Source organism: Cryptotermes secundus, unplaced genomic scaffold, assembly GCF_002891405.2.
Source record: "Cryptotermes secundus unplaced genomic scaffold, Csec_1.0 scaffold682, whole genome shotgun sequence".
NCBI classification, from domain to species: Eukaryota; Metazoa; Arthropoda; class Insecta; order Blattodea; family Kalotermitidae; genus Cryptotermes; species Cryptotermes secundus.
In genome coordinates this window covers 1-12916 of record NW_019730110.1, presented here as the reverse complement: position 1 = coordinate 12916, position 12916 = coordinate 1, and the positions used below count along the sequence as shown (strand labels likewise).

General features: G+C 38.2%; 2 protein-coding genes across 2 annotated transcripts; one reads left to right on the top strand and one right to left on the bottom strand.

The window, feature by feature from the left end:
- Positions 1-5159: 5159 nt before the first annotated feature.
- Positions 5160-6872, bottom strand: LOC111866197 (ribosomal protein S6 kinase alpha-5-like). The gene has a single exon (XM_033752159.1). It carries the CDS (start codon positions 6870-6872, stop codon positions 5160-5162), a length of 1713 nt encoding a protein of 570 aa, XP_033608050.1.
- Positions 6873-9138: 2266 nt separating this feature from the next.
- On the top strand, positions 9139-12563 carry LOC111866204 (X-linked retinitis pigmentosa GTPase regulator-like). The gene is made up of 4 exons (XM_023854932.2): positions 9139-9171; positions 10308-10433; positions 10915-11007; positions 12029-12563. The coding sequence occupies exons 1-4, from the start codon at positions 9141-9143 to the stop codon at positions 12136-12138; spliced, it is 360 nt and encodes a 119-aa protein (XP_023710700.1). The 5' UTR covers positions 9139-9140; the 3' UTR covers positions 12139-12563.
- The last annotated feature ends 353 nt before the right edge of the window (positions 12564-12916 follow it).

Here is a 12916-nt window from a genome sequence, read left to right as displayed (position 1 = left end):
GAGCAATTGTAATGTGTGTAGGTGTAATAGTATTACCTTTTGTCTCATAATCCAAGACCCGTATAGCGACCCTGAGGAAGACTTTCATTGCCACCGGAACCCAACCAACATCACATGTAAAGGGCGTTAGAGCGGTAACNCATATCTATTTGGTCGTCTTGCCCCTTTTTGTCAGCACTCGTCAGTTGTTCTCCCCTAATCTCATTGATTCCACCTGTGTCCCCTTCTGTCGGTTGACCACACTGCATGTCCATTTCCCCTTCTGAATCTCCCCCACTCTCACTTATAATTAAGCCTTCTAACTGCGTCGTCCCCTCACCCTTCTTTTCACCTTCTTTACTATTGTCTCCGATTACCCTTTTGTTTCGCAAATGTCTACAAGTAATCATACCCTGCCTGATTATTAACAATACTAGTCTGTCTCTGTCACTTTCTACTAACCTGACCTGAAGTTCGCAGGGGTTGATTCTCCTTTAGATGAGTCGGATTGTCCTCAAGATGCAAGTCTTCCGATCTGTCAACCGGTTCGTCCTTTTCACCGCAGCGTTGATCGATGTCACTTTTCTTGTCCGGCCGCGGCTATCTTGAACTCCTGTGTTCGAAGCATCGATCTACTCCTGGGTTCGAAGCACCGATCCTTATCGAGCCGCACGTTGTTAAGAGTCATTTGTTTATATGCGGCCGCTGCTATTCAGGCCCCATACGTTGGTCGCCATTTCTACACCCGCCCCACACGCTGCCTTCCTCGCAGTGTAGTGCCTCACCTAAGTTCAGGGTCATGAGTCTTGTATCTCAGGGGTACACGGGTGTTGGCTCACGTCGTTTCGGATGCAGGCTGGATCGGTTAATACTTAGGCACAGGTTCTTAGGAAATGAAATATCTCACTCGGTTTCGTAAGTTTCTGATTAATTAACTTTATTTATCCTATGTAGAAACTTCTCTTCCTCGATAGATTGCGTAATATTTCTTTGAAATCCACTTACATAAATCAGCGTTTATTAACAGTTCGCAATCTCTTTGATAATGCTCCTGGAGTTCACACTTATTCACTGTCCTCTTAAATGATCTTCTACTCACTCGACTCACTGACCTCCCGATTGACTCTTTACTGACTGACTACTCGACTGCTTTCCACTGACTTTACTCCTTACTCACTTGAACTCCCTCACTGCCTCACTTCTACTCACTAACTCCCTTGAACTCCCTCACAGACTGACTTCTACTCACCCACTACCAAATTACCACCGCCGCTGCTTTTAGAAACCACCTTCTTGCAGCGATCTCGAATTTTCTACTGGGGGGCTACATGACCAAGCGCAAGGACCCCTTCTGGTCTACACGCCTTCTCAAAGCTTCCATCGACAGGTCCTACACTTCCGCAGGCAAGGACACCAGAATGGATACCCCCCCCCCCGAGTGCAGTGGACTCGCTGACCTCCCTTTAGCCCCTAGTAACAAAAGGCCAGTTTAGAGGACATTGATCCCTCTGGAGCATCTTATTTCAACAGCTAAACTTAATCGTTACGTACAAACAAATAAGACATATCCATGAAGGATGCGTATGGTTACAGCGCATACGACTGTGCTTCACATTCTGAAGGAATGCCTGGGCATGAGAAAAATTGCATCACGATGGGTTCCACATGATTTGACGGAAATGCAGAAATGACTATGATACGACGCTGCTTGTAACCACTTGGAGCGCTATGAGCACGAAAGAAAGGCTTTCTTACGCCGTATCATTATGCTGGATGGGGCATGATCCAAATTGTACGAGTCACAAATGAAACGCCAACTGAACGAATGGTGTCATTACAGGTCACCATAAAAATCAAAAGTTTGCCAGAACCCCAGAAATGTGAAAGTTATGGTGATTCTCGTGTACGACTGTGATGGTGTTGTCCTAACACATACCGTTCCCCGACAGCAGACCGTCAGTGCACAGTATTACTGTTCATTTTTGGAAAACAACTGTGACCAGCTTTGAGAAAGAAGCAGTGACACTTTCTGCAGAACCCACCCATCATTTTGCAGGACAATGCTCAGCCGCATGCAGCACAAACTGTGACTGATTTGTTCGATCAATGGGGCTGGGAAGTGCTGTACCATCCACTATACTCCCCGGACTTAAGCCCTTGTGACTTCAACTTGATTCCTCTGATGAAGGAACCACTTCGTGGCATTCGCTTCAGAAGTGTTCCATAGATTCTTCAGGCAGTAGACCGCTCCATTTGAACTATCAACACATCAGGCATTGCTAAAGGTATCCTATGACTTCCACATCGCTGGCAACGGGTTGTACACAGTGCTGGTGACTACATTGAAGGACAGTAAAACTTCAAAACATGCATCTATTTTGTATCAATTGTAAATAAATAGTTGCCACTATTAAAGTTCCAGCCCTCGTATTAAACAGTAGATAGCTGAGCCTTATATGTGTGACTTGTGTTTGGGAGGTACCTGGGTTGAATCTTACCTGAAGTTTATATTGATGTTTGTATGGTTGCCCATTGTCTTTCTACAATACAAAAAAATACATCATGACTGTTTCTTACCATTTCACCTGCAAACTCATCCACAATTTCATTCCCTAATGCATAACTTCCAGTGTTTTTATAGTACCATTAAATAACCAGTTGGTTATAATTGATTTGCTTTACATTTAACTTTATCTATATGTGTTATTTCTTTACAGTTTTATAAAGTAACAATTGAAATAGTCTTTAAAGGTACAGTACCTGTATCTTAGATAACAGAAAAGAGAACAGCATTTACCAGAGAAAGGGACCAAAAAAGCTCATGGACAAATATTCAGTTTACTAGTAAAGTAGCCAGGGGTTATTGATTGGGGATACTTCGGTGAGAAAGTTCACAATTTTAATGTAAAATATAGTGTAGATAAATCTCAATTCAAATATACCTACAGATGTATTATTTCAGTGATAAAAATGTAATTTAGTTTGCATATTATACACATATATTAAGCTTTGTCATGAAATCATTAAATTTCTTTTAGAATGATTGTATTGTTCAGTTGTTTGTTAACATTCTCTGATAGTGAACTTCTAATTCAAGAAACTTACACTTTTCTGAAATGTAAAGGATGTGTACATTACTCAGTAGCATTATGCAAAGTACCAAATGCCGAATGCTTAGGGTTCTGCACACTTTTTTCTAGGTGTTCTGGATAACTCCATAGCATTCTGTGTCAACTGTGGCTTAAGTAATGGACAAAATTCCATGGATAAACTTCATTTATAATACATCTGCTTATAACAAACTCCTTACACAGATTTTATGAGTGATTCCCAGCCTTCAGATGAGGCAAGTCTGCAAGGCAAACGTGCTATAATTATCAGACTATAAGTCAAGATTTTTTATTTTAATTCATTTACAAATTGGTTCTCTTATTTTCATAAAGTAAAACATGCATTCATAGGCAGCACAGTGAGAACTTCGAACTCAACAACACCTGAAATTATCCCTGATGTCATGGAAGCTTTCTGTTGCTTTCATTGGCCCACCATTTAATAATTTATACTCCTCACAAAATATTTCTAATGTGATAAAATCAGCAAGCCTCAGATATCGAATCATGCAGCAAATGTGGGGAGGATGAGAATGCATACATGAAGTTAGGCAGTAAATTTCAAGGGAAGAAACTGCTTGATTAAATAAAGAGCATGATACTAAAAGAGGTAATNTCTATATATACTTTGTGATTTTGTGATCTGAAAACATGAATTTAGAATCCTAAGGTAAGTATTTAAAAAGTTATTAAACATTGTAGCCACATCACTATCTACAAAAATATCATCCCATAATTCATAGCTTAGATTAATTAATTAATTAATTAATTAATCACTGCACCTTGATGGTGCAGTGGTTAATTCATTGAGCACAGGGACAACTGTACCTTTTAGCTATACTAAAATGGGTAATAAAGCATAGGGTGTGGTGATGTGTTCATCAAGAGCCCTGATTCATGATATTAATTACTTAGGTGGATACTGGAATGTAAGTAACAGTTGGCTTGCTTCTGTTAAAAATAAACTTTTTTTTTTTCCCAAAAATTATTTAAAATACAAAGATTCTTAAGCCTCTTCTTGTTGATAGAGTTTTGCAAATCATAAATGAAGAGAAATTGCTGCTGAGATCAAGCATAGAAAGAACCACGGTTGCGGATATCATGATCTTCAGGACATCAACATGGAGAATGGAACATACCCAGATTTATCATAAAGTTATGATCTTACAAGGAAGAGAATAAATATAAAGTTTCTTGACAAATCATTCACACAAACAGTTTAACAATTACAATATATTGAATGAAAGGTATCCACTGCAGAAAATCATGTAGTGCAGTGTTACGTGATGCTTATATTCTTGTTTATTTGGGCCCTACTCTATTGTAATCTAAGGGAGCATGTTGTGAAAGTGCTTTAGAAGACAACGTTATAATTAAAGTCTCTGGACAGCAGCAGGTATGGTCAACGATTCACATGATGCAAAGATTTGCACTATATTGGACTTGTTATAGTGAAACCCCAGTGTTTTTCTGCTGTATAAACAGTAGACTACACTGAATAAGATGGATAGAATATTGTGCCTGGTTGGTACATGATGAGTAACATTAAGGAGACAATACTAACATGGAGATGTAGACTGTAATGTTTGAGACTGATGTATGCATTATATAAGTTTTGAAGTAGTTATGGTGGTTATTGTTCAGATTTTGGTTTTGGGATTGTGACACTATGTAGTCTTCTAAGTGGATAACAGTGTCTTGGAGAAACGTGCTCCCTCCATCTTTAAGCCCACCCCCACAATCTGAAGGTGTATGCATTGTTTGTAATGAAAAGTGGTCCCTGAACTGCAAATGAAAGTCTGAAGTAAGTCTAAAAAGAGGTTATGGAAGTCAGTTCATCAGATAGATGCTCTTGTGTCTCTTTTATCTATTTATGTGTGCTGAAATGAGTACATATGAGGTAAAACATATTTTCATGTGTTTTTGACTGGACACAGGGTTTGGTATGGTAATTAGGTTTATTCACCACATACACTGTAACTCATCTACAAACTTTTGAATGGATGCCGAGTAAAGATGAGCAAGATGAACAATCTCACATCCCAATTCTGCTTTCAGGAACATGATCCTTTATATAGCACCTCTTTGGTCTGTTTTCAGCCTCCTTTCATTCCTTTTGCTCATCTGCTGTGCACGGTTTGCCTCAGTTAATTCCGCTTCCAGGGACCTTTTCTTTTTTTTGCCACTTCTCAGCTGTGTTTGCATCCTTGGTGGCTCCTTATTGTATTTCTTCCAAGTGGCCTTAGCAAATTTTGTTTCCAATGACTGGATTCGCTTTATGGCATCTCTCAGGTCTATTTCCAGCATACTTTTTTTGTCATTGTATCTCATCCTTGTACAGTTTGCCTTATTCAGTTTTACTTCCAGGGAAGTTATCTTTTTTTTGGCATCTCTCAGGTCTTTTCGCAGCCGCCTCTTCTCCCAATTGTACCTCTGCTGCACACAGTTTGCCCTAATGAGTTCAGCTTCCAGGGACTTGATCTTTTCTGTGGCAGCTCTCGGATCTGATTCCATCAATCTTTTCTCCATGTCGGATCTCTTCTGTACGCGTTTTGTCACGCTGTATCCCATTTCCAGGTTCTTAATCTTACAAGATGGTGATACAAATGAATATCCCCTGAATAACTCATCACAGTTTGAAGGTAGAGTAGCGGGTAAGTGAGCAGGAATTTTCTGGATGAATTCTTCAGGAAAGTTGGTGTCATCCAACTCATTTGTTTTTGTGGGTAAAAATGGTGCTAAGATTTTCTTCTGTGCCATATCAGACCAGTTCATTCCTTTTAAGAATGGATGCCTTTTGAGTTCCTCAGCATCATCTTTTCCTCCACCTAAACGCTTTTGTGGATCCTTGACTAATAACTGAGAGATGAAATCTGCTGCATCAAAGGATAAGTCATCGGGGATATCAGGTTCAGTAGTAATTATTCGGGAAGCTAGTTCCTCGTTTGTCAATGATTCATTTTGACGTTCAAAGGGTGTCTCCCCTATGAGGAGTTCGTATGTGATGATACCAAGACTCCACCAATCCACAGCTATATCATAGCCGGCGTCACTTTTTACAATCACTTCTGGGGCTGTGTAGGACAATGTGCCACAAGTTGAATGTGCTCTATGCACCTTGTGTGGAAGGAATATTTTGCTGAGACCGAAGTCTGAAAGGACTGCATGTCCTTGTGAGTCAAGTAAAATGTTCTCCAACTTAACGTCACGGTGAATGATATGCAGCTTGTGAAGATGTTCAAGTGCCAGAGTTATCTCAACATTGTAAAATCTTACATCATCTTCCGTGAATGTTCGGCTGTAAGAATGGGTTAGTAAGGTCCCTCCACACATGTAGTCTAGAACAAGGTATAATTTGGAATCAGTCTGAAATGCATAATGGAGGGCAGTAAGGAAAGGGTGCTGGCCTACCGCTTCTAACACCCGACGCTCTGCCATTGCTACTTTAACGTCGTCACCTTGAATAATCGAAGTTTTTTTTAACACCTTCATAGCGTAGAGTTGACCGTCATCAGCGCCGCCCCTTTTCTTAGCGAGGTACACGGTTCCATACCCGCCGATTCCCAGAATTCGGAGCAAGTCAAACTGTGATGTACCTATTCTGCCTGCCCAGGTCAGATTCTTTTTCCTCAGTTCGCTTATAATTTTGTCCTTTACCTGTATATCATTTTTGAGGGACTCGATCTCAAGTGCTAGGTGTGAAGTTTTAAACCCCAGTATCCAGTCCCTGAACCTGCGAAACCGGTACCCGCAGCCCTTCTTCGATCTCTCACAACTTTCCATTTCGTAGTAGATATCGCAGAAGAATTATTGAATTATTCCACTACTGGGTATGTAGCCTCTACAGGTACAAAATACGTAGCCCCGCTACCAACAGTTGCTCTGTTGCATTGCGTAGTAAGTGGTCTGTTGCTTAGTTTTGGTACGTGTGTTTATTGACCATTGCCTGCCAATACCGTCCTCTTCTGGTTACGCAATTCCGGTTTACATCCATCATGTAACATCATCATGTCTTCTGATGGAATTGCTGTTGTTTTCATTAAAACTTCGTGTTTTACTGTCTACTCATGATTAATTCTTAACGTAAACGTCTGCTGAGTGAAATGAAGTTTATGAACGATACCGAATCTGGATTTTGAATAACACCCTTTCCAATTTTCGATGTACATTTTTGGTCAAGGACCCTGAAATTCGGGTTAGTTTTTTTTTTTTGTCCGCTACTAGCTATGCCCGGCCACGCCTTGCTGTGGCTCAGTCTGCCCGTTCTTCCCCAGTTTGATTTGAAATTACTCGACGCATTGCTTCCGCTCCGCGAGTACGACGACCTAAGTTTGATCTTCTGCGAGGCGTTATTTGGATGAACTAAAGCAGATCGATTGCACCGAAGAAGAAGAAGAAGAAGAAGAAAGAAAGTTATTGCATATATATATATATATAAATATTTATACAATGTCTTATCTTAAACACATAAATAATTGCAAAACATTAAAAAGGAAAGAACACGAACTGGAAAACAGAAGAAACAAAAAAATACTGACGAAATATTTCAATTCAAACGCAGATCAATCGACACAATCCAATCCCACCGCCAATTGCACCGGAAAATAAGGGAAACAGTAAAGAAAACGAAATGAAGAACAATGAAAAATAAATTATACTCACGAAATGAACGCTATGGTAAACGACACAGCCCAATTCCAACGCAATGTAACACGAAATAATTAAATCAAAATTAAAATAAGTCGAAACTGTTTCTGCTTTGATTTCACTGGGAGTCACTTGTGATTCTCGTGACCCCGTGATACTCGCGTTTCCAAGGAAGTATACTTTCCGGTTTCATCCGTTGTTACGCAACGGAACCTATTATCCTATGCAACGGTCTGTTCTAGCGTTAATATGAAAACGACTGCACTGAAGAAGAAGAAGAAAGAAGGTTATAACAAAAACATGTGAAATTGCAAAACATTAAAAAAAGGAAAGAACACGAACTGGAAAACAAAGAAGAAACAAAAAAAAAATACTGACGAAATATTTCAATTCAAACGCAGATCAATCGACACAGCCTAATCCCACCGCCAATTGCACCGGAAAATAAGGGAAACAGTTAAGAAAACGAAATGAGAAACAACAAAAAATAAACTATACCCACGAAATGAACGCTACGGTAAACGACTCAGGCCAAATCCAACGCAATGTAACACGAAATAATAAAATCAAAACGAAAACTTCGCTGCCACGGTTATTCCTAGGCAGCGATCCACTGTTTCGACAGTTCGTTGCCACGGTTATTCCTAGGCAACGATCTGTTGGTATTCGATGGACGACGTATAACGCGTTACAGTATATTAATACTGAATACAATTTTTACTTTACCTGTTTTTACCTGTCACGGGTGTGACATCTGTATAATAGGTATATAAAATCACGCGCGTGTTCGAATGCAACGTTGTGTCAAAATTTCAAAGCAATCGGTGAAGAACTTTCGGAGATTTAAGAACACGGACAAACGCACATTTACATTTTTATTTATATAGATGTATGTTAACTTGGCAGAAAATCGTTTGTGGTAAATAATAAGTAGTTCATTGAAAAATTTAAAAGCATTTGTTTTGAAGGCGCGTGAGTGTATTGCAACCGAGATTGAACGCAGAACTTTCGGACATATTTTGGATTTCTGCAGCAGGATTCGTTTTGTTTTCATTTTGTCAGATAATAGAGAACACCCTCTGTTTATTTACCACTAGGCACCTTTTTCAGTTTCGGTAAAGTACTGTGCAATTCTCCTACTAAAAAATGCCGTAAAAGAAAACGTCAATGAAAGCTCTAGTAGGCTGGGTTATGAGTTATTTGCGTTTTGCTTGCTTCCAAACCATGTGTCTCACCATGCGTGTCAGTCACACTGGACGGTGTTAATTAACGTTTATAATGTGTCTCCACAGTTTGACAAATTATCGTTTTAAAAGATTCAGCACAGTACAGATCCGTGATAAGCGTACAGATGGTTCAGATCGTTCGGATCAGGTTGCGCAGTTGCTACTAGTTTGTTTCAATATGGCGGGTAGTATTGACATGGACATACCAGGTATTTTAATTTACATATGTTACTCGTGTGATAGCATCTGGTTACAATAATGGATGTTCAGCATTGTTAAAAACGCGTCGTTGTATAATACACGTTAATTATTATTGCTCGACTATAGTTTATTTGGAAAATGTGGTTATAGCATCACGTATTCGGATTACTTTAAATAGTAGACGAAGAAATATTCCATATATCAGCAATTGTGCGTCACTCTGGATTTTACAACGCGACAAGAATGAGAAGAATAGTGTCGCACACTCGTACATGCAAAATATATAGGCCATAGAAACAAATATTATATAGCTTATGGTGAATGAATACTGACCATCTCACCTAAAGCAATATTTGAGAAAGTTCATTAAAAAGAGTTTGTATCGAATTACCTTATACAGAAGAAAGAATTGTAAGAGGAATAGTAAATATTTTAATAACTCTGAAATATAGAATTCATTTACTTTATGTAGATACCGGTATGGGCAGAACCAAATGAAATTCCTTACATTATCATGCTTCCTATTCAGTGTCTTTTGTATAATGAGATAAAAGGTATTAATATCATCATCATCATAGTTATTGTGCTTCACCACCACAAAGAGAATTTCTTATTAATCGAAGCTTACGATTCTGTTGGTGTAATGCTTAATGATGAGGTATTATATGTGTATTATGCGCTGCATGATGTACAACTGTAATAGCTGTGAGGGAAGCTGAAGTATAAGCATAAAATGAGAATGAGCATAGAAACATGCTGCCATTTGAAACTTTGAAAAGGTCTGGAATTTTCACTTTTGAGTGATTCCATTGATTGATTCATAAACCTGTGATTGATATTGCTTGGTAGACCAGTGTTTGCTGACTATTAAACAACAAATAACATCTGTTGGACTAGTAAATCCAGTTAAAAAGAAAAACTCATCAGGTGCATTTGATGTTTCCTAAAAGAGAGGCATGCACAGGTCAGGTGAAACATGATGCCATGCTCCTTTTTGAGATTACAATATTATTGAGCATTTTAAGGTAGAATATACCAGGATTCCCATATGAAAATTTGGTGTTCTCATCACAAAATAATTTATTTTACCTTTGATCTTTCAACAGAGTGACAGCTGTCTGACTTCTTTTATTCTTTGCTTTAGAAACAGGAGCTGTATTCACATTTGGACGTAGCCGATTTGCTGATAATTTACCAAGTCATTTTTATATTCGAAATGATCCTATTTTGGAAGTAGCTTGTGGAGATGAACATACAGCTGTTATTTGCCGTAAGTAGTATAATATATCTAGTCATATATTGAATGAGTGACTTGATTCATTTGCTTATGACAGCTGAAGATATAAATGACGCCATTTTTGTTTCTTTTAATGGGTTAGTTCATTAGTTAACTAATTGGAGTTAGTTGTTATTACCATGTTTATTTCATACCTTTGAATAAAATTCACTTATTGTTTTTAGAAAATAATTAAATAATTTTGAGATAATAATTTAAATCATGGAATTGTAGTAAATGTATATATGGCTATTTTCTCAGTATCCGTGGCCAGTTACCAATTCATATTCTTTCTGTTTGAATCATTTATCCAAAGTCATTGTGGCAAATGTGAAATTCATGGAAATAATAGAAACATGTTTGTTGATTGCTGGAATCTTGTACAGTTTCTTTCCATATTTGTTCTTGGGGCTGTGGTTTTCCATTTTCCCTGTGTAATTGATCTTCTTAATGTTGAATTTTGTTTGAATTTCAGAGAAAGGTAGAGTGTTTGTATTTGGGAATAATGATTATGGCCAACTTGGTCTTGGTCACAAGAATGTTACAGTAAAACCAAGCTGCGTGAAAAGTAAGTGTATATTTTATCTTTGACATTACCTAAATCAAAGTTATGTTTTATGGAAAAGAAAAAAATTAACTTACTCTTACTTATTTTAGTTCTGGTACATGTGATCAACCAGCCATTCACATTGTCATGCAAACCCTATTTATATATGTAAGATTTGAGGCTTTCACAGCGGTGACTATGAAGAAAGCAGTCTTCTGGGATTTGGCGCCATGTATATGTGGTGTAAACCGACGTTTCGGAGGAACGTATCGCCTCCATCTTCAGGGTAGAAGGAAAAATATAAGAAATCTGCAAGCGAAGAGACTGTGAGAACCNCCAACACTACTGTTTTCACTTGTATACTTGCACTTCCCCCCTTCCTTCACTGCTCTCACATAGCTGTGTATATTTCCATCACCAGTCTGCTTTTACTGGTTCTCATGGTCTCTTCGCTTGCGGATTTCTTATATTTTTCCATCTACCCTGAAAATGGAGGCGATACGTTCTTCCAAAACATCGGTTAACACCACACATACACGGTGCCAAATCCCAGAAGACTGCTTTCTCCAATTTATATAATTTATAGAACTGTACAAATGATGGGTTGATCATGAGAGATTCTGTAAATCTGTATTTATTTCTTCTAATACCATGTAAACAGTCAAGTTGGTTGAGAGGTAGGGACTTATACTTGTATTCAAAAGGTGCTTCGATGAAATTTTGGCTCAGACACCACCTTTTTTTTGACTAAGTTTTTAGTGGTTTTACTCAGCCACTCCAGGTAAATTCCGGGAAAGTACCTTGATTAGGCCATGACTGCTTCCTTCCAGATCCTTACCAGTTCATCTATCATCCTACAATCTGATGCTGTATAGTCTAGTTACTAACAGCACTGTTAAATCAGCTATAAAATAAAAAAAATATGAAGTTACAACTATATCCATCTGCAAATTTTTGTCAGTTATAAAAGTATGACCATAACATTTACTATCACATAATTGTTACTTGAAGACTGTTATTTTCGTATGTTTTTAATTTTTAGGTCTGAAGCCAGAAAAGGCTACTCATGTCGCATGTGGAAGAGCACACACATTACTTAGTACAAGTAAGTTTGTGTTAAACTTACACACACCTGTAGTCATGCTATATTAATCATACATTCATACATTCTTGAAAAGAGACTATACAACACAGAATTTTGAGTCAAAATACATATTGCAAATGTTCAACTTGTGAAATGTAGTATGCAGTTTGGGTTGTTTGGTTTTTTATTGCTTTCCTCTTATGCCCAGAGTTCTGTATGTTTAAATTTGAGCATATGTTATCTATAAGTTGTTCAATCAAGCAACATGTGTAAGTGTTACAGAGGGAGTCCCAAGAGGGACATAGTATTGGTCATTCTAAGGAAATAAAGTGTAGGTATATGTAGTTCCTATTCTGAATGGTTTCTGAGTTAAGAATTATTTAAATTGTTGATAAGAAAGAGATATTATGTACAGTTCCTAATACTGATTTTTATTGCTCAAGTGACAAAGTTGGAACAGTTTACCTAGTATATAACATTTTTGAAAATTCCACTGTCAGCAAAAATGCACTTTGCAACTCATATGAGCACGTGACGTGTTGCTTGTCTGTACAGTGTAACATGTACTGTAGCTGTATCTCGGAAACAGTTCGGAATAGGACACGTACATATAAAATTTTGCTTAGAATGACCGATACTATGACCTCCCAGAATATTGACCTTGCCTCCTGGGACACCCTGTGTGCAAGAGGACATGCCATGCTGCTCGTCTGTACAGTGTACGGTGCAGGGAAATTTCGGAAACTTTTCAGAATAGGATGCACGCACATATACATTTTTTGCATAGAATGACCAGTACTATAACCTCCCACAATATTGACCTTTCCTACTGGGACACTCTATACA

What these genes read in the sequence shown, in the direction of transcription:
- LOC111866197 (XM_033752159.1), bottom strand. Translation starts at nt 6,872, where the DNA reads ATGGAAAGTTGTGAGAGATCGAAGAAGGGCTGCGGGTACCGGTTTCGC.
- LOC111866204 (XM_023854932.2), top strand. Translation starts at nt 9,141, where the DNA reads ATGGCGGGTAGTATTGACATGGACATACCAG. An exon ending in ACATACAGCTGTTATTTGCC is followed by an intron (nt 10,434 to 10,914) that starts GTAAGTAGTATA and finishes TTTGAATTTCAG; the next exon opens with AGAAAGGTAGAGTGTTTGTA. An exon ending in AAAACCAAGCTGCGTGAAAA is followed by an intron (nt 11,008 to 12,028) that starts GTAAGTGTATAT and finishes TTTAATTTTTAG; the next exon opens with GTCTGAAGCCAGAAAAGGCT.